The sequence below is a fragment of the Battus philenor genome, unplaced genomic scaffold, assembly GCF_028537555.1.
Source record: "Battus philenor isolate CCGP_79_NKW_IND1 unplaced genomic scaffold, ilBatPhil1.0.hap1 SCAF_12, whole genome shotgun sequence".
Classification (NCBI taxonomy): domain Eukaryota; kingdom Metazoa; phylum Arthropoda; class Insecta; order Lepidoptera; family Papilionidae; genus Battus; species Battus philenor.
In genome coordinates this window covers 3,989,806-4,013,458 of record NW_027181674.1, presented here as the reverse complement: position 1 = coordinate 4,013,458, position 23,653 = coordinate 3,989,806, and the positions used below count along the sequence as shown (strand labels likewise).

Here is a 23,653-nt window from a genome sequence, read left to right as displayed (position 1 = left end):
AAACAAGATTACCTTTATTTTGCAGTGCAAACTTTATTTTTCAATTACATATATTGTTTTATGAACACTTCAATTCAAAATGTTTTAGTTACTAATAAACTTCTTATAGCCTTGTATATTTAAGACAATAAAATAAGACAAAACTCACAGTAATTATAAATTAAAATCTCTTTTCATAGTAAAGGGTGTATTATATAACAAAGAAAGTAATTGAATTGTAGTGAAAATGATTGTAAATAGAAAATATTTAATTTATTACGTGAGCTCAATAAAGTGGATACAGATAAAATACAGCAAATAAGGTTATAAGTCAATTTTCATAGTTTTAAACTGATGTATGGTCACTCAGATCGAATATAATTTTTTGGAAAACTTTGTTCGAAGAGGGAAACCTAGAATTCATATCTCGTACCTAGCTTAACCTATCGGTATCTTTGGTATTACAATTCCACACATTAAAAATTATAGATTAAGTAAATATTCTGCAAGAATGAAGAGAAATATATATTCTTATCTTGTCTGACTAAATAAAATATTTGTCGATATTAAAAATATAATTGGAAGCAATATAAACGACGATAATATATTCCAAAGCGCCATATTACGGGACGGCAAAGCTTTATGAACATTATACGGTGATGTTACTGTGCTCAGTTCCCATAACGCCCCTTTAAAGTTTTTACTTACTTAACTATGACCTCATGTGTCCGCGACTTAAGAAAATCACACAACAGCGCACGGTCAATGAGCACAGGGCTGTCGCTTCACAGTTATTATTATATAATTAATATTTCAGATACTTTTATTAAAAAAGTTTATTACAATTTATTCTAAAAGATTTGTTAAGAAATGCTTCGATTATTAAGAAAAGCAGTTAAATTATCCATATTTTACGTCCAATTAGACTAGGTTCTATGATATTCACAAGAAAAACATTTAATAAGGAATAAATAAAATTAAAATTCTTAGTTGTTAGATTTTTCTTTTTAATTTATTTTAAATTCTCATTGTGTGCCAATTCATAAGCAACATTATATAGTTAATAATAATATTGGTGGAAGGCAAGGCTGTTAAACAATTGTGAAGATTATTCATTTCAATATGCAAATAACAAATTACGAATAAAAACATGTTTTCGACATATCCTCCCAGAAGACAATGATATACATAAAAAACTTAACAAAGACATAATTGTGTTTATTTGAATTTTATATTTGGAAGAAGAAATATTATATACTTGAATCGTGAAAAATAATATGATAATTTAATATTTCAATAAAGAATTTCATTGTCTAATGTCGACCTATAAACAACAAACCAATTAGTGATTCTTTAATAAAAAATATTCAAATTTATCAATAAAAAACATTATAATAATATTAATAATTTCATAATTAATATCTAGTCCTAAATGTTAATGTTGATAAATAACAAATCAACACGCTTTTAAATAAATGTTATTTTTTTTAAAATTCGACTTATGTAATCAAAAGACCAATTTGTCCCTATAGTCTAAAAGAATATATATTGTGTACTATGATCGTGAAAAACATTATAATAAACGTATATTTAGAATGAATATCTACGTATATACAAATACTTTTGTCTTTGTGTTGTCCGAGAAACCTTAATGAATAAATATTTTAATCTTATAACAGTGGAAAAATATTACATTAGCTTTAAATATTACAAAAATAAAGTAAACATGTGGGGGTTTGTTTGATATAGATCTAAAGAAAATTATAGAGACTAAAAAGTCCTGCCAACCCTGGTTTCTTAAGGGACACCTGTGGTCACAGGTAGTTGTATCTAAGGCGGTGTACAAGGGCCAATGAATTACCGGGTCAGGTCAACGTGGGAACTAAAGGGAGCCAACGTTGACGCATCGATGCGGAGTCACCTAAACAACTCAAGGAATGCTACCAATGGAATAATTATCGATTTGAGTAACTTTTTCCTCGACTGTGTAGGCTCATTTCTTTTATCTTAAGAGCAAGTAGTAGGGGTTCTGTGAATTTCACATTCGTCAGATATACCTATTTTATTTTATCCATTACAATGTAATGCATATACTATCAATAGTATGTAGTAACTTAATGTTTTATTGAATTAAAAAAAATGATTCGAGTTTTGGATGATTTACGTTGTTATACGCATAATTAAAGTAAGGTCCGTTGTGTGAATTCTTGAAATATAATTTTAATTAAAATATTAACGTTCTTCTTAGAAATAAATTCAAGAACTTTAACAGGTAGAAAAGGCAATTTTCGTCTATACGTAAATTTTAGTTTTGAAAGTACACTACTTAAGTGATCTAAGCCTTTTCAGGGAGAAGTCTTTACATGGCCCTCGCTATTGGGACCTCTCGTACCCCTATCTATCGTGGGACGAGGACTTTGTTTTTATTTAATCGTTCATCCTGGGATCTTTCATTTCTTTATTTCTTTCTTTCTACAATTCGTCTTTTTAAAAAAATTCAGCTAGAGATCGGACTCTCACCCATTGCACAATATTAAAAGCTTCATCTTCAACATCGTCAATGTTTTTTAGAATTTATGGCCTTAGATCTAGATTGATATGCCGGTTCTCTTACAATGTCTTGGTTTATTATTTTTTTGTGACAACTTTCGACCACCATATCGCTTCCTTTGATCATGTATCAATCCTAGCAAGCATATGTTAGAAAAAATATATTTCTTAATTACTTAACGTACATTTATATAACTAAAATATTCATATTTATTACACTACATGTACCAGTGCTATGTATCAAAGTTAATTATTGTATATGTATAGTTTTTTTTTAATTAAAAATTTACATTTGTATGTTGTTGTACTAATATATTAATATTCATATCGGCATGCGGGAAAAACGGTAGAGCAACGAATACCACAGTCCGGTCATCTCGGATGGCGTTTGTTCACACACGGGCGTGTGAAGCCACGCTCTGCTGCCCACGACGTCTTCAATATCGTCTTGTGCGACACGGTTCCTTGCGCCTTCGTGGGAATTCGACAATTTTGGACGTTTGGTCAAAGTTTCGGTTCATACAGGTCGGCCGTTTGCCTTTCTTGTGACAAACGTCTTTGTTTCATTTATTCAATTTTTTTACGACTGGTCTAATTGCGAACTTAATACTTTATAGGCATTCTCTACAAGTCTACCTAGAGTAGTGCACAGATAAGAAGTAGGCATATGTGTAAATCTAATAGAAAGATTATTTAATTATATATGCTATGCATTTATGATAAGTACTATACTTATTATATAATTACTATTAAATATACCTAAATTTGAGGACATAATGTGTACAGACATATACATATGCTATATAATTCGTAATTAAAGAAAAGAATTTATACATTATCTTGCTTATGATCCTGCTTAAAATCCTTATTTGCTCAACCTTAATTTACTAGTCTCTCATTACCACAGTTAAAGTTTATTTCAAATGTCGAGGAAGTGAATCAAATTGTTCTTTATTGAGTCGGTCGTAGGTATTGAAATAATGATACAGCATCTTTCACAATGGAGTTCAAACACAATGCGATCTTTTGAATAATATTCAAGGGAGTAAATTATTCGTTTTCACAAAGAGAAACGAATGAAAACACTAAATTGTGAGATGTTTTATTTATTTATATATAGGATAATGTTTTGTAAATTAGGATTCATAATATTTGCTCAAAGACGAGGACCCTAACAAGGTAATTTGTCCAACTTGTGGGTAGACGTCTGTGATCTTCACTGTTCTGAACTTGAAGTATTCTCTTTTCAGTCCGTGATGATCATCATCATTCTGAGCTTAAACTAGGTCTCAGCGACCATTTCTTCTGCACACTATATAGCCTTCCCACTGCAACTTCAACTTGTTAATCTATACTGCTATATCGGTTAGTTTTTGAAAGTAAAAAAAATACACATGGTACCAGATACTATAAGATTAAACTCAGATGGTCTTTTATTACCTAGTTATTGATTATATAAATTGATGTACTGTCTTTTACATGTTCGTTTTTTTGTGTTACGCATCCAAGCAGCTGGAAAGAAAGAACCGTAACGGCAACTTTCTGCCAACTGTCTGAGTTTAGTAAAAGCGAAATTAAAATATTTTACAATAAACACTAGCGATACAAATTAAAATTAATAAAAAGTCGTGTAGGATAAGACCGGCGAATCGCGATATCTCTTTTACGACAGCGAGTTTGACTTTTCTATTGAAGCAACCATCTTTATTATGAAATAATTATTCCAAAAATATCGATTTAAGAACAATAATTAATTTCCAGAGAGTAAATGATTTTATTTGCAATACTAGTGTAGTGTACTTTTAAATTCATTTTAGGTTCGTCTTTCCTACAAGTCGCACTTGACACGTGATTGTTGTTTCCTTGCGCCTGTTCAGAAGGTGCACCATCGTTGACGTGATCTGCATGCACCCTGACATCGCACTCGTTAGGCCTCGTTATTTGTACGTTGTCAACGTCTGTCCGTCAGTAGATTGGCGCGGGCGTTTTGTACGAACAATTGCTGTTGTTTATACAAAGGTATCGTATTTGGTGTAATCGTCTCGCTACTGGCGGAAACTAAGCCTTTTATACAGTAAACATTATTAAAAACTAGTATTTCGTTGTAACTATACTTAATAGATAAAGTCTTATGACTTTAGAAAAAAAGCTGTGTTCACATTGACCAACCGAAGCAAACCCTTAAGAAAGTATAGACACATAATTTGATAAGTATTAAAAAATTGTAATGATTAATATAACTAATTAGTTCTTAGCTTACATATTTTCTTTGTTATACGCATAAACGTTATTTAATAATATACATGTTTACTTATGTATTGACTCATCACGATATCTCTGTAAATATTAAGTTTAGAGTTTTGAAAGTAATTACGAATATTATATTAATCAAATACAGTTCAGCTAAGAAAGAGTTTTAGGAAATTCTACCCAAAAGAAGGTTTATGCGGGCGTTATAAAACTACATAATATTTTTTTTTGGTATGTTAAAACAAAAGACATCACGGACCTCGCAAGGAAGTTAGGGGACAGTTAGTGTATATTTAACTATTTACAGTTAAATTAATTTGCTATTAGTGTATAATAAATAATTAAATTAATTTGCTAGCAATATCACAAAATAAATACGCTTACTTCTTTTCTATAGACCAAGGCTTATGAAGAGTACGTAACGAGGAGTCAAAGAGATAGGAGGTCGTCTCGAACGAACGGATTCGCGTCTGCAGTGACATCAAATTTAAATACGATGTGCCACTCCATGGTTTTTTCTCTTAGACGTACAAGACTACATATAGAATATTTTGGATTTGTGATTTGTTTACGCGTGTTGACTTTACTGAAACGTTAATAAATTCTTTCTTCTAAAAAAAGGTTTTCCCCAGGAATTTGCAATATGACCAGTTTGAATTGATCTGCCTCCAGTGTCTGCTGACGACCTCTTACGTTGTACTTGCCGGTGCGTGGTCTTCACTCCACAACCTTAAGGTTCCAACGGCCAGCTTTTTTACATAACATATTATGAAATAGATATGCCTGTATAAGAAATATTATTATAAAATCGCAGTATATTATTCGAAAAAATAAATCAATCCAAGTATTGTACGAAAAGAATTTAAGAAAATATTTTAGCTTTCACAGCCGGCGCCATATTGTATTTATAATCTCATTAAAAGACCGGTGCACTCTCGAAGGGCCCGCACCTGCTCCAACAATGGTTTTAAAAATCGCGTACATAAAAAATCTCATAATTACATTCGGCAATTTGGGCTTCTTCTTTAACCAACAAATTTTTATAACGCAAACAATTATGTTAAAATGACTGATGAGTCGTTTTTTGGAAACTCGCCTCACGAGAGCCCACGAACGATGTACGAAGATATGAATTTCGGAAAATTGCGAAAAAAATTAGAAGCAAATTTTCGTCAATATTTATCATACTTGTGTTTAGAATGTTTTTAATTTTACGATTACTAAGCCCGCGAACTCCCCCTCGAATCTCTTTTACCACATTATAAAGGAATTGACGACTAAGTAACCTTTAAGTTTAAAAAAAGTAAATCTTTTTGGCAAGAAGGTGAATAAAAATCACCAAAACGTTGAAATCTATAAGTATCACGGTGTACTTGTTTTAAGAAAATGTGATCATGGTCATTCAGTTTCGTTATGCCTCCTCACCGACTGACTGACAGTAAATTAGAAAGCTGTGTTCACATTGACTATGTGAACTAAAATATGTTATTTACAAAGTACTGTTAACTTACGACAATTTCAAAAATGAACGTCTCGCGTACGAGCAAAACAATATTTGTCGATAAAAATGAGAAGAGTTTTTACTGAAAATTATTTGTTACCATATTTTATAATGTTATTCTGACATTTACCAGGAAATTGTCCTGTGCTTTTTAGTGAATTTTGATTTTTTTTATTCGTTTGCCAATACTAGGTCATTTACCGCAGCAGGATCACACAATATGTTCAGAAAGGTTTCAATTTGTCAAAGTATTAATTAATTAACACCAACATTTGCAATTGATTATTTGGTTTTTTACTGTTAAGGCTGAACGTGTTCGGCACTGTGCTTCCTTAAATCCTATAAAGCTGTAAATTTCAACAAATAAAGGAAACCTTCAATTCTCAATTTTTCGTATGTTTATTTATTCATATCATTATAAACTTAGGAATCATTTACACATACCACTTAAATCTGTTTGATTCCGTCTATAGTGGCATCCTTCAACTTAAATCTAGAAAGGTTCCAAATGCATTCTTGACTCAAAAAATGCTACAATAAACTGAGACGGGATTTGTCGGGATTCCTTCCACAATAATCTTAATATAGTTGTTGATTTATTCTGAAGCTATCTGACAATAAAGACATTCTCAAAAATCCTTCATGCTCTAACAGGATTTTATGCATGTAGTTGTTATCTAAACGTCTCAAATTTATAATTAATTATATTCGAAATCTTAAAGAAAGATACAACAAGCTTACCTTTCGCAGGATAAGTTCTAATATAGTAAAAATATCAAAGCTAAAGTACAAACAAACAAATTAAAAATATAAAAAAATTGAACTCATTTTATCTATGGTCGATAAAATATCTTTTTATTTCAATAGAACACTAACAACGTTTGAATAATCAAAATAAAACTCGTGAAGATACTGGTTCACAATCAATTTATTCAACGATAAAAATTAAATGGTATGGAGTTACTGAAGTCGACTGCCGGTTCCACTGGTAGTTTTATAAAAAATAACGTAATAACGGATATTGGTCATTCAGAGTGACATGTTAGAATAAGCCGTAAATAATTATTTGAAGAACGACAAAGTAGAGTTGATACAGGAAGTTAATCAACGAATTTATTGGCCCCCAATAGAATTTCGTACGCACTTCAGACGATTATACACTGCTTCTAGTTTGTTATGACCGTATTATACGACGTAGTTAGTCTTATGATTGGCGGCAATATAAATTTTCGATTGATTTTTTTTTTCAATCCAACATCTGTTACAGTATTAACGAGATTGTTTGACACTACGATGGACCTGTTCGATATCGCGGCGGTGTAGAGAGCAATCTCAAAGCGTACGAAGTCTTCATTCCAAAATGCAGTAATTAAATTTTAATATACACGTCAAGTCATTAAGAACATGATAATATAACATAGCTGACAGTTTTCACTATAAAATTATTTACTAAGCTTACCAAAAATATAACAATTTTTTTCACAATTTACTCTTATGTCATTTTACTTACCTCCAGTAATTAATCACTGCAATATCCTAAAGATTAACTTGCAGGAATGCCTTCTACATTCACTTGAGATTTATAAATTGCATTAGAAGTGTAAATTAAAATAAAATATTATTTAAAAATAAAAATATTAGATTAGGTATAAATGACCATCATCACTACTAAGACTATAACAAAGTGTAGAGCACATTGGACAGAGTACATGTACATTTCTAATAGGACTTATTGGATAAGACTTGCATCCAGGGTGTTCTGATGACTTTATCTAAGTCTTCTGTCCACTTGTGGGCGTACGTCCTAGACTGGGCTAGCCGATCCATGGTTTCCACTTCAGTACCTTACTAATTGTAATATTAACATATTAATATATTACGATTTTCTCCAATATATTCATAATTTCTATACTTTTTGTTATTTCTCAAGTTAATTATTATCAAGCACTCTTTATAAAACTATAGCAACTATTTAAGTCAGTGTCACATAACTCCTGAAGGTGCCCCGTGGAGGGGTGAAACACGTGTTGAGTGATTTGACGGTGGCAGTTGTGTAATTCGCATTGTTTGCCGCATACGCATTTATCAGCGAGCTGGCGGGCGGTGCACTTTGTTGCACGACTACCACTGCATGTGCGGAAGTGGCTAAATATTGGTCCTTTTCTTACTCATAGCAACTATGTCTATAAGCAACTGTTGAGTTTCTCATCGGCTCTTCGATGCTCGGAACTGCATTCCAAACCGTAAGTAACTTCCTGAAAGGATAACTAAGCCTACATTTTATGGTCATTTGGTTTGAAAGTGCCTGTAAAAGCCTATTAGAATAAAGAATATTTAGATTTTGGTCTGATATCAGTTAGGTATGTTAAAGAGAAATGGAAAGTATTTGTTAAGATAGTATCGATATTAAAAGTCAAATTTAAAACCGGGTGGTTAAGTTTTTCGGTTATGTAGCTAGAAAAAGCGATAAAACCTTAGAAAAATTCACGAACACTGGAAATGTTAAAACAAAATGGATGGCGAGCACGAAGCTACAGCCCCATGTGTTGATCTGATCACAGTAGTGTTAGCAATATACGCTGCTGAAGACGACTTAGATGATGTAATATGGTGCATCACAATCTATCCAAAAAAGTGACGATCATCAGTAATGAGAGATACCATACTGGAAGGAGCGATTTTAAAGATGACTTATGATTGTAACTTTATAAATTTTTAATCAAAAAATTGAAACATTATATTTTAATTTTCCTTATTTAAAGTCTAATCAGCTTGAAGCATAAGACGGGAGCCATTAAAATTAAAGATCCTTAATAAAGTCGTTGCCGTTTTTATAACCTTAATGCAATAAGGAGAAAGCTTATAACCACGAATTATTTTTGATTTTTCGAGGCTGGCAATTTCGTACGTTTAATCATCTTTAATCATGTTAATAATAACGTATTATTAAAAAATTAACTTTTTATATTAAACTTAATTTTGAATAAGAAATGACGATAAAAATACCCTCTTTTATATATAACAGATTAAGTTTTTAAAACTTTTCTAAATTTTACAACTATAAAAACATCCCTTTAATGCTTATACAGATATTTAAACGCATTGTTAAGAAGAATTGTTCTTATTTTAAATATTTTTATGTGTATTAATACATTCACTTCTTTAAGGCTTTCAAACCTGTAACTAACCATTCATATATGTAACATATAGCAAATAAGTAAGCAGCATAACATTTATACTTTTTCAACAACCGTTCTTTCGTGAAAGATGTAAGCCTTAAATTGATTAATCAAGGTGTATAAATAGTGCGATAGGTAACTTTCTGTTTTATATGTATGTTGGAAATCAAACGTTTTTTTATAACTTCGTCGAAGGTAGCATAACAGTAGCATGTATACGCAATTAGCCGAGCTATGCACTTGATTTACAAATAATGAGCGATGTTATACCGCCAACAATCATAATTCATTTTAACCAGCCACGTTGAGCGTGTGCCGCGTCATTTTGTTGTGCCCGTTTTTGTACGGGCGCGTGCAGATAAATACTATTTTCCGCTTCATTTGAGCGAAGTAATAGCGGGTGCGTTCGCCATTTGCAAAAAATGCTGATGTGTCAATTGTGATGGCGGGCTTACGGAATTTCCTTGTAATATCGTTTTAGATACAGATAATATAAGCTACCTCTTACTTTATATCTGTGAAAGTTAATTTTATTTTATATTTTTTTATATTTCTGCAATGTGAAAGTATACTTTTTATTTATTTTTGTTAAAGTAAAAAAAAAGAACAACAATATTATTCAGAATTTAAATAAAATTAAAAAAAACCATCGACAAACTGCAATTCGAATGACGAAGTACCACGCACGCAAGTTCAAATAAAATGAAATAATATAGATCTTAATAATAGAGAAATATTTTTCAGTGCCTAACTAATATATATATATATAATATATATATATATATATATATATATATATATATATATATATATATATATATATATATATATATATATATATATATATATATATATAGGAGCCTTAAGGTTTTGGAGTCTTCGGACCGACAAACGCAGTGTATGACGTTCACACATAAGGTGAACAGGCGGCTTTATTAAAATCATTGGATAACAGTGGATACAGTGCGATTTCAACAGGTCAATATCCAGTAGTAGACGTCTTACCGCTGATAAGACAATGGAAGGGCCAACAACAACAACTACGGCTTCATCGGTCGCAAATCAATTTGTATTAAATAATTTTGTTCAATCACGCTATGATTTCATATTACAATATAACATAAATTACTGACCATTTTTAATAAAGTTGACTATAATTAAAAAAGAAGCCAATACTTCGATCTTGCTAGTAAACGTTATTTTTGATTTTATCTGTTAGTCGCGGCACGATGAAATGAATATTAAAAAGTGTTGTACAGACGCGTACTAAGTACTGGCCTTTTGGCAGGGCTTTGTAGATTATAACGTTATAAGTGCACTCATTGCTCATTCAAAATCAAACTGTATAAATAGAGGTGCAAGTGTCATTTTTTGATTACGTTAGTTAGGGATAAGCCCGTATGAACCTCGTACATATCACGCTGAAGCTGTCAACTTTAAAATTCCAACATACGATGTTGTAATCTTATGGTACAGTTATTGATTTATATTTTACTTGGATTTATTTTGCTTTTGCATATTTCATACGCTTCGTCCCTTCGCATTATAATTGAAAATATTCCTAGAATACAAGACAAAGAAATGAAAGATTATTTACCTATATTTATTGACTAATTTAAAATTAGAGGATAAGTAATTCTATTATGTCGTTGGCATCTGTTTTAAATAAAAAGTATGTTACAGCCACCATTCAAATGTATTAGGGGGACCGGAAAATAATGTCGACATTTTTAACAGAAAAACCGATTGATTTTTACCGCTCCGGTATTGAAAATTTGTATACTAGATTGCAATAGGTTATTGATAGCGAAGGTGAATATATTGTTGATTAGAAATAAAAACTTGTTAAAAATGTAATCGTGTGAATTTCACTTAAGGAAGCGACATTACTTACCGATTCCCCTGATCACATTATCGACTAATTTTTAATTACTTATCAATGTATTCGTATGTATAGATGAACAGAATTTACTACATACTACATGTTTACACAATATATCTTAATTTTTCTTTAGGATCAAGGTTGAACTTTTTTCCCTCAACTTATTTATGGTAAGTGGTACTATTTGCAGACTTTATTAAAAACAACTGATAAAAGTCGTTTACAATTATTTCAAATAATAGACAGCTATGAACTATTTTTCAATAATTAATAATTTTATTAAACGATATAATGATAATGATTATGTACTATGAAAATAATACGTTAATGGGATAATATAGTTATAGAATTTTATAATTTTATTTGATGAGTCAAAAATATCGATATATTTCGCTCAAACGAGACAAATAATGAAATCGAGTTTTCATTTGGTTCACTTAACAATTCGTTATTTATCAATTATTTTATATTCGAGAAATTAACTTATTGAAATAAAACTAATTAACTAACTGTAACAATAGGACATAATCTAAGACAAATAATGTCCCATAAATCAATGCTAAGTAAAAGTTAAAGTAAATTTATTATTTGTAAATAAGCATTTACATTTAATTTTTAAAACATTGTGAAGAACAAATTCTGGCAATTAATGGTAGAAAGCAAGCAACGTTGGAACGTGACAAAAAGTGCTGAATTACGTGATTTAAATAGCCTTGTTTTCTCAGTATAAAATATTTTTTAATTATCTGTGTTTTAAAAGAAATTAGAAATATATTTATGACTGACGTATTAAGACACGCTGTGAAATTTTAGGAATCTTATATACTCTTTTGCATTATAATAGGTTGTCAAATATCTCCCTTCCGCCTTTTTGTCTTTTGAATTTCGCGGCTATGTACAAAGCGCTACAGAGCTCGTATCTGGCAATACTATACATAATTTTAAAGGTCTTGACATAACCTACAAAACGACGCTATGCATGATTAGTTTCGATATTGCGTTCAACAGTTATAGACGTGTAAACATGGAGTTCACTAACGCCGAAATTCGCGCTATATTAGTTTTCCTTCGTTAAAGGCAAATCCGTTAGAGAAACGTTCCGTGAGATTAATGGTGTTTTGGGGGATGGTACTCTATCACTTCGAACCGCAGAGGAATGGTTTCGACGATACAGAGCCGGCGAAAACGACACCATGGATACGCCAGCCGGCGGAAGACCAGTGACGACAAATACCGATCAAATCATGGACTACATCGAGTTAGACCGGCATGTGGCATCTCGTGACATCGCCCAGGAGATGGGAGTTAGTCACCAAACCATTTTAAACCATCTGCAGAAGGCTGGATACAAAAAAAGCTTGATGTTTGGGTGCCGCATGATTTGACGTAAAAAAACCTTCTGGACCGAATCAACGCCTGCGATATGCTGCTGAAACGGAACGAACTCGACCCATTCTTGAAGCGGATGGTGACTGGCGACGAAAAATGGATCACATACGACAATACCAAGCGAAAACGGTCATGGTCGAAGGCCGGTGAATCGTCCCAAACAGTGGCCAAGCCGGGATTGACGGCCAGGAAGGTTTTGCTGTGTGTTTGGTGAAATTGGAAGGGAATCATCCACTATGAGCTACTCCCATATGGCCAGACGCTTAATTCTACCATCTACTGCGAACAACTGGACCGCTTGAAGCAGGCGATCGACCAGAAGCGTCCAGAATTGGCCAACAGGAAGGGTGTAGTGTTCCACCAGGACAACGCCAGACCACACACTTCGTTGATGACTCGTCAGAAGCTACGGGAGCTCGGATGGGAGGTTTTATCACATCCACCATATAGCCCAGACATAGCGCCAAGTGATTACCACCTGTTCCTGTCCATGGCGAACGCCCTTGGTGGTGTAAAGTTGAACTCAAAAGAGGTTTGTGAAAAGTGGCTGTCCGAGTTCTTTGCAAATAAGGAGGGGGGCTTCTTCGAGGGAGGTATTATGAAGTTGCCGTCTAGATGGAAACAGATTATCGAACAAAACGGCGCATATTTGAACTGAATCCGATCACTGTAACACTTTTTATAAAGCATTGAATAAAGAGCAAAAAAGCGGAAGGGAGATATTTGACAACCTGTTATTAAAAATAAATAATGTATGTTTATATAACAAAAGAAATTATCATTCGGAATAATTACAAATACACAAATATTTCTTTATACTAATAAAGTTGGTGTTAATTTTGGCAAATTGACGATCACTCTTACATTAATTGACGTATGCTTCAACCACTACGAGTACAAAAAGATATAAAACGCATACAAACTTGAACCCGGTCCGATATGGCCGATTGCATCGCCGCAACCACAGAGCACTATCAATCATTCTTTATCGTTGTTTTGCTGCCGTTCATGCTGATTAAATTATTCCACAGAGGTGACTTAATGAAATAGCTAACTTATTATGCGGTTCATACGTGAATTGTATATTTTTATATCATTAATGTGTAGACAAAAATCTACATTTGTTTTACCAAAGAAAGAATTTTTTTTACTTTAGTTGTATCAAAATCATATATATCAATATAATATATTTTAGAAGAAATTAGATTTCTTAATTTTGGCACAAATAAAATGCAAATTAGAAAATAACTGTGCAAAAATTCTAACAGAGGGACCGGAAAGTAAAGTCACTTTCGTAAGTTAAATTCACACGACTACATTTTAACAAGTATTTATTTCTAACCAACATTATATTAACCTTCGTTATCAACAACTTTTTGCAATCTAGTACATACACGCAAACGCACGCACACACCCATATATATATATATATATATATATATATATGTGTGTGTACAACATATACAACAAAGTCATATATAAAGTTTTAAAATATCACTCGATAACTGGTAAAGACGAAATTAATGCGATATTAAAATGTATGAAATTGTTAATAAAAAAGTTTACGTATTTATTTTTACAACAGTAAGACAGGAATGATCGAACGAAGCATTTCATTCATTCATCGATCAATAAGAATTGCTTTATTATTTTTATCACATAGCTATAAACTGGCCGTTGACTAAGTCCATTGATCTGGAGCCAATCATAACAGCTATCTAAAGATATATGAGGGACCAATTAATGTGTGCCTTGTCTGTAGTCAAGTCCAGCCGACACCACAATATTGATTAAGCAGGGATCGAGATAATTGGGCTACGGTTATTAATTAGCCCGTATACGTCGAAAGGAGATTAAATCATTATAGAAGGCTTTACAACGTCTAATAATAGCATGACTTCGTTTCACTTCTATGGTATAATTTATCCGAAAAACTTCTAAGTTTTTTATTCGATCGGAACAAAATTCATACCTTAATATACAACATTAACTATGTAACTTTTGTTCGACAGTGTCTTTAGCATTACTTTGACTTGTGTTATATGCATTACATTGTTTAAATATTCAAGTTAATCGGTATTAGATATAGAAACTTTTAAAAGAGGAACATACAGCGCTTTTTTCAGTAAAAAACTATAGATTACTCTAAAATAAATAGATAAATATTTTTTAGGGCCTATAACTTCTGGTAGCGTAAAGTCTGCAGGTACTTATAATATTGAAAACGTACATCATTTGAATTCAAAGAGCTATACAATCAAATTCAAAGCCTTTACACATATGACCAATCATTCTGTATAAATTCTAAAACAATTTTTATTAATTGGCATTTTTATTTATATTCCACAGACAGGGTCCGAAAATTTGTTTTAACAATATTTAATTTTCCTGATTTTTTTCCTCGCGCTCCTACATATTACAATGTTTACGAAGTCATTTAAATTATTTCTTCTTAAACTTAAATCATAGATTTTTAAATCATAGATATCTTGTATGCTTTGTTCATGACCTACTACCGATGTCCAGTTGTTAACATTACGGTTAGTGCGACCACTTCTTCATCCCTATATCTTGAGTTTCATCTGTGTAATAAACATACGAATTGGTGTGACGTGACTGGCATTCATTTTAATGTTATCGTGATATATCTTAAAGAACTATATAGTATGTATTAAGCAACTAATAAATATTGTTGTAGTCTTTAAAATAGGTAAAAAAAACGAATATAACTTTCGAAAAGTAATGTTAGCTGGATAAGACGAGAGTTCCGAAATCTTGTAGTCTACAGCTAATTGTCAAACTAAGCCTATTCGGCGCTTGACACTAAACTTTATGATATGTTCCTAGTCAATAGCAAAGACCACGATATTTTTGATAAAATGTTAATAACTTTTTTAATAATTATTCCATTTTTTTTTCTCTCGATAATAGCATCCTCGTGTCTTTAAATTGACATAATGCTCGAGCCGTTCTCGAGGTTTTTTTTTCTTTTAAACACATTTAGCAATTCATTATTATATATATATTGACTATCTACTGCCTTAACTTTTACTTCATGGAATTGTTTCCTGAGAGATATTTTAGATCTCGTGAGGAAATAATAAAAAGAATTTAATTTGTATCACGGTTCGGGGCCTGACGTATCCATACCCTAACGAGCCGTACCGAAACCCAATAGCCTCGCACGCACGGTACAGTCGCGTCGATTTATTTAGTTAAATTAAGCGCCGAGCACCGCATTTGCATCCGATTTCCATAACGCAGCGCGGGCGTATCAGTTGGCCATACGTCACTGTACTGAAGAGATACGAGCGCGGAATGGGTCGCCGATCCAGCCGACGGTTCAGCTATCAGGAGTGGAACGATTTTTTTTTAAATCGATTTTTATTCAACTTTTTTTTTATTTATTCCATTGCTTCGTATAATAAAAAAATGTATCATATATCAACCAATAATTTTTGTGTGGTCACAGTTTCAATTGTCACGTACGCTCACTTAGTGTGAGTACTATAATTATTGATATATAGTGACAAAAACACCACGAAGAAGCTGAACAAATTTTTGAACCATAAAATCCAAGTGGTATATTTTTATTAAACACTTAAGATCAATTTTAGTCATAACATTTGTTCATTATGAGAAGAATGTTGGAGAAGCCTAATTTCATAGAAACTAGAAGCAACTCCACCTCCCCTACAATGGCATCCTTCAATTTGAAAGAGGCTAAAGTTTCTAAAAGGTTGTTTTGTGGTCACTTTTACTAATATTCTTAAGAGAAACTCATTCCCAAGTTGCATTATATAAACAAAATCCTTTACATCGAAATGTTTTTTTAAATTTATTGCATGGTTCATTAAATTTTTAATAATTTAGTAATTCACTTTTTTCCTAGTTGCCTATGGTCGTACTTTTACAAGCCAAATAAGATTAAAAAATCATTAATTGAGTCATTTGGTTTCCGCTGGTAAATGAGGCTTAATTTACTTTATTTGTAAATTTTCACATCTATTATTTATAATTACATCGCACACATATACAAATAATATGTGAGTAGATTAAAATTCACGAAGAATAAATAAAAAAATTGATCTTATAATGAAAATGCAAATGCTATAACGAAAATAAATATAAAAATGCAGCAAGGCATTAAGGATCTATACCGGCGCGATAACGTACTGTTGAATTTATTCACCGATATAATATAGGGTCCCTTCATTATCCGAGTACGTATAAGACGGCTGCCCTGTTTTTTGCGAGCTCCGTGATTTATCCAACGGAAATTGTCAGACAACTAATGGTTCTTTGTTTATTGATTTATATATTGCAATATTCGGTAGCGGGAAAGGTTGAAATAATGTCGGGAGATGTTTTTTTTTGTGGCCACCTTGATTAAGCCACAGGGGTATTGGCAACCCGTCCGTATAAAATATGGCCCATGCCAACTTGTTTGAATATGTTTCGGGGGCACTTTTTAAATTGACTGCGGTTCTGTAATTATAGGTTTTTGACGCGTATATTGTGGGCGGGCTAGCGAAAATTAAATGGGTGGATCTATTATAGACAACGGCATTGGATTATCGGATACGGCTTGATTAACATTTGATATTTGTGTGTTATAAAATAACTGTTAATACCGACACCTTATATTATTTAATAATTATTTTTGACTACCGCAGATTAACTGCAAAATAGATTATCCTTTATATCCTTAATAGATATTAAGTAATTAATTTAAATGGACTATACAAAAAACCTATCAAGTTTCGTACCGTTTTTATTATAATATTAAAATACACATCTAAACAAAGATACAAATTTTTAATATAACAAGTAATATTCAAATGCAATTTCATCGTCTAGATGTTACAACGCAGTTTAAAGAGTTGGGAGGGCAACCTGTTATTATAATTCTATTTTGAAGTTCGGTAACAAAATTGAGTGTTCAAAAGTGGTCTCCATAATTGGAAACAATCAGTCTGAACTTAATTATCGTAATTTTTGACATTGAACAATAACGGTAATCTGTAAGATGAGAAAACATTGACGAACATCTCTACAAAACACGTGTATGCATGAAAATAATTGTAAAATAATTAAATTTAGAATTACTATTGTTAACTGAGATAATTCACAAAAATAAAAATTCTGATATTTTGTTATACATATCAGTCTAATAGAAATCTAACTAATATTTATTAAATTGAATATAACAATCTAAATCAATGACACAAAATAGATGACTTTCTAGAACTACACAAGGCGATTGGTTATATGTCTAAAAACTTTAAAAGTATTACTCTTAGTTAAAGTATGGTACACCATATCCAAATAGCAATAGTTTCAGAAATAATAATATAATGTAATGATAATATAGTAAGAATGAGTGTTTTCAAGATTCTAATTTTGTATTAAAATTCATTTTTGTTGACTGTCTGTGGTTGCAGACTGTAAACTAGTAAAAGTATAAAGTCTGCAAAAAGGCGTGTAGCATTGCAATAGAAAAAACAATAACAATGTAACAAATTTCAAAGCGATCTGTATAAAGATACAGAAAGATCAGAAATAGGTGTACATGCTAAATAAATTTCTGTTAACAAGTGAGCTATATTTTCACGTGTGTAATGGTTTTACATACAACCAAGTACTCTCTTAGACTGTACATGATTTGATAGTAGCTCAGAAATGACTGCACATTCGTGCTTCCTGAAATTTGGATACAGTTTATTTATTTTAATGTGAATTGCTCGTCATTTACCGTATTCTTACGCATACACTTGTAATTTGTGACCACACCTAATGTCGCCTAACGATCATCATAAGTACCACATGCGCGGCAGTTCTAGTTAAATACCGTCAAAATTGGGAGAAACGTTGGCTTTTAATGCGTCAATCAAGTCGACTATTGTCTACGTGCATTTTTTGTTCCAACGTCACTAACCTGCTATTTAAAAACGACGTAATTACAAATTCTCAGTTTATCTGATAAATATATTTCGTTATATATTTGCACTCTATTTTTGTCTTTAAGTGTAATCAATATGTAGTTTATGTAAATAAATCTGTTAAATTATATATATTTAATCATTTATGAAACCATCTCCGCTATTTATTTTATAGTGTATATTAGTTCTGTGAATCGTATAAATATAATAAAAGTATCGACAAAATATATTAACTGTAGTTAAAAGTATTTCTCCTTATTATATTTTTTAATATTATGAAATTCTTTGAGTGTAATTGGTGTATAGTTTTTCCCAAAATTTAATCTAAATTTTTGCACAATACCTAAACTAATTTATTAAAAAAGAGTTTATTAATTCCAGAATAGTAAAGTTAGAAAATGTTATACTAGCCTTTTTTAAATACCACGAAACGGAGTAGAAAAAAAAGTTTACTTGCATTTTATTACATTTATTTTTAACAATTTCCGAATTCAACACCGTGAGAAAGGCTGAAAATTTCAATTAGAATTTCGTAGCAAAGCTAAAAGCGCTGTATCACATCCATGAGTCCACTTTAATCGCCCAGTCAATGGAACTTCTGGACTGGCCAGCCGCAACTGGTTTGACCGAAGCATCGCACCCGCATTATAAATTCATTTGCACGCTCCACGCATGTTGTGCAATGTCATGACTTTGATTATATTGGATATGATGATGATTATTAGGCGTTTTATTGTCTTCGGACATTGATTTTGTTCTCTTTTTTTACTTCTGATCATTATCTTGGTGCAAGATTACTAGACGCTTTATTTTCGCTTGAAAACCAAGCATTTTATTTGAACTCCTATTATTTTATGTGACTTTTATTTTACTACTTTTTATGCAGCGTCATTATTTCAGCCATAGCATGGTTACTACTAGACATAGGCCTATCCCATAGATTTCCCATAGGACTGGTTGAAAGCGGCCTGCGGCTTGCAGCCAGCATCTAATGCGTTAGGTTATTCTAGAACCTTAAAGCGCCTGCGGCTATTTACAACTTCAACCTGTCAATCTAACGGGCTACCTCGGCTAATTCGGTTCGTTGATAGATCTTCCCATTTCTGATCCGGTTCCATTGCACGGTGAAAGACTGTGAGCTTGTTCAGGAGCCCAAAACAGATAAATAATATTAACATAAATGATGCAATTAAACGTGTAACAATAAATGTAGCGAGGGATGAAGGCGATGTGTGAATGTAATGTAAATGAATGCTGTGAAAATGGTAGAAAATATGAATGGAGAGAGAGGGTAAAAATAGAAAGGTTTATATCTCTGTCCCAAATATAAGATGGAGAAAAGAGAGGCTCACAACAGCGAGAACCATTTAAGAAAAATGGTTTATAAATGATAAATATTGATTTTAAATTATCTTCCACAGGAAAAGCCTCATAAATGCAGCCTATGTTCCAAGTCCTTCCCTACTCCGGGTGATCTGAAATCCCATATGTACGTACACAGCGGATCGTGGCCATACAAATGTCATATCTGCTCTAGAGGATTCTCCAAACACACCAATCTGAAGAATCATCTTTTCTTACATACGGGTAAGAAGCGCTTGTTTGACGTTTTAAATTAATTATTTAGATAATTTTGAATTGGCTTTATAATTCTATTGTAGTCAAGAAAAGTAGTGAAGTGTTAAATGCTTTTTGAATACTTTCAGAATAATAAATAAAAAAGGTAATAATATAACATTAAAAATATAACTTATTCATAAGTTAATATCTTCGTTTATCCAAAAGCCAATATTTTTTTTTACTGTTACATCATCTTAGCAGGTCAAATTAATAAATCTAAACGCTCTTAGCTATAAGCTAAGTCTTTAAATAAGCCATTTAAGCATCATTTGATAACATAGGTCTGTTATAAATCCTATATTCATTTTTTTAACAAGAGCATTGATAAAATGTTTGAATTTTATATAAATATAAAATGGTAAAGGATTTCTTTTTATTGTTATTCATATTACGTATATTTAATTATCAATCAATCTTTACGGTTACTTTTTATATTTAAATTAATTAAAAAAACTTCTGATGTCAAATATAATTTATTTATAGTGGTTTCGATTCAAACAACATTCGATAGTATCTTATGTATATGACCGAAGGTTTAATAGAAATATTTTTGTTTCAGCAAAACATCAGAGAAACGGTGCCAGAGACGCTACCTGAAAAAAATATTCTGATCATATCAATATTCATGTAAATATTCGCCCGTATTGAATACGTCCACCGGTATTTAAACATGCAAATACGCGTTTATGTTACGGCTTGTATATATTATATTCCACATACATTTACGTATGTTAGAAACGATTTACGATTTTGTAACATTGTTACAGTTTATAAAAAAGTGTGATATTAGTCATTATTTAGATGTAAGTGTTAAATTATTTTATAGATATTTAATGTATAATAATATATTTTAGATAAAAATGTTATAAGATATTATTAAGCGGGTAAATAAGTATTACGCGAAAAGATCACTCCCATACTCGAGGTGAAATTATTTCTATAAGTATGGTTTGATAAATATATTCATTAAATAAACAGTTAAAAGGAAATAGTATAATTTATATATTTTACTATTGTAATAATGCAGTAAACCTTGTAACACAGGTATTGCTATACAGAATGTATAGATATAGTTCGATAGAGTTAGGCGCTTGCTACACTTTTTAATATAACACGTTTCTGCACAACTTAGAAATGTACAGTCACTTATACGATATTGAAACAGTCTAAAAGTGTCTAAAGTATAGACTCAATTGTGCCAATCACAATTAAAATTAAAAATAAACAAGTGGTGTTGCCAACACAGAAAGGGAGAAAACAATACCCGTTTATAATTAATAATTTATTCAGTGTGAGGAATATTGTTGCCCTACAAACGTTTGTAACACTATAGAGAAAGAGTTTAGGTTTAGTATATAATTTATCAATACAAATGACCGCAAGAGGTAAACAGCAGACAAACGGAATACATGTGCAGTTTATTTGTATTAATAATACAACTGTCTCCCGCTTCGTTAGGCCCGGACTACCTCGTATGCCTGTATTTTCATAAAATCCATCTTTTGCCGTTTTAAACATAACAAATAAATATTCGGCACATCTTTTATACTCATAAAGTTTACAAATATACTTACTTTTTATGAACACCGCCTAAACACTCTTCCGAATAAAATTTTGCAAACTCCGTTCTTAGCTAATCTTTTCATAAGAAAAGAAATATTAGTACCAATTTTTAAGCTTCAGAACTTTATGGCTATTGAAATACCTTGATGAGTCTATATATATATAGCACGCAAACTTCGGTTTCAGTTTTGCAGGCACTAATAAGTTATTATTGCTATCTTTATTTGCAGTGATTCAAATAAATATAAAAAGAAACTGTTTATCTATGACATAAAAGTCGTATCAAAACTTCTATTATTTCAAAATTGTGGATACTGTATTTGGGGTAACGATGTGTTTTTAAATTGCTTACAGTACAAAGGTGTAGGCATAATTTAACAGGGCTATGTTTTACTAATGATATTAAGCAGCTATCTTCATTATGCTAAGGATCCTAGATAAAAATAGCTCTTTTCTTCAGGAAAATAAATTATTATGTATATGTAAGTAGTCCTTAACAATCTAGAGCAGGGATTCCCAAAGTTGTTTATATCAACTCCAACGTTCAATTTGATTTGCCAAAGTCGGCATGAACGAAAATTAATTAAGGGTTCCACAGAAAATCGGTCGATTAATATGGGCAATGTCGTATTTAAAATCTTCTGTACTGTATAAGTTGTGATATATGTACCAACCGTGTTATATGATTGAGTTTTTCATTTGGGACGGATGGACATTTGGATGGCGTTATATATTGTTGGTATAAGGGTGGGGTGAAGGTTGGACGCTGAGCATTATGGAATTTCAGGGCACCTCGACTTAGAACACATTGCTATACTTTTTAAAATATTATTTATATTTGCTCACTTATCAAGCCGCGAAATCTTTAAATTGGTAAGTATTTTGTATGGTAAGTTTTAGAAAAATGGAATTTTCTTTCAAAGTGTTTTGGGAATTTCTGATCTAAAGACTTATCACCCGCCTTGATGTAATTATTTTTGTACATATCAACTACGTCATAACATATTTGTTTAACACATAGTATGAAATTGTAATATATATATATACATTGTATACATATATTGTGATGAAAGATTGCGTCCAAACTGTATTCAATACGAATTATTAACTTATAAAAGTATTTATATTTTTATTAATTTAAGTTTATATTTAAATACATTATTAGTAATCATTTTTAACTGTTGTTTCATTCATAATTTTCCAATTTTAAAAGGCGAAGATCACCTTTTAATCTTACCTCGTCCACTGCTGGAGATACCATAAAGACATCTCCAAGAGATTTCAAAAAGAAAATATTAGAAGCTGCTTGTATTCAGCATTTTCGTCGTCTTCGTCTTCAATTACGTCCAAAATTGTGAAGCCCCAGCCAATTCATTGAGTTATATCCGTTAAATTCTTTCGTCTACATTGTTATTGAACGAACAAAATTCTGCCAGTATCATACTCTGCATCGAATTACTGTGGATGATGAACTAATTGGAACGAGGAGGTAATTGCGTGATTTTGTTAAAGAAAAATAAATTAAAAATGGAACAGGACATTGAACTTATTCTATTTAATATCATAAAATTTGCTAAATACCAGTTTCAAAAGTTATAGCATGTGATATTTTATGAATGTTTCTTTTTAAATGAAAAAATATGGTTAAGTATCTTTTTATAATATAAATATTGTTAACAATAAAATACTGTTACGATATTAATAATATTTATAATTTCGTTATTAGGTTACATTAAAACTACTATTATATGTCTGGTAAAATAGAAACACGACTCTATTAAACTATATATTATTTTTC

The 23,653-nt window shown here is 31.4% G+C and overlaps 1 protein-coding gene across 1 annotated transcript in view; it reads left to right on the top strand.

Annotated features, from left to right (window-relative positions):
- Positions 1–20,932, top strand: part of LOC137933032 (zinc finger and SCAN domain-containing protein 31-like) — an 87,048-nt gene extending 66,116 nt beyond the window's left edge. Inside the window, exons 6-7 of the mRNA XM_068776766.1 lie at positions 20,094–20,259; positions 20,852–20,932. Coding sequence (XP_068632867.1) covers positions 20,094–20,259; positions 20,852–20,889 — 204 coding nt within the window. The 3' untranslated portion in view covers positions 20,890–20,932. The remainder of the gene's footprint in view (positions 1–20,093; positions 20,260–20,851) is intronic.
- Positions 20,933–23,653: the final 2,721 nt, after the last annotated feature.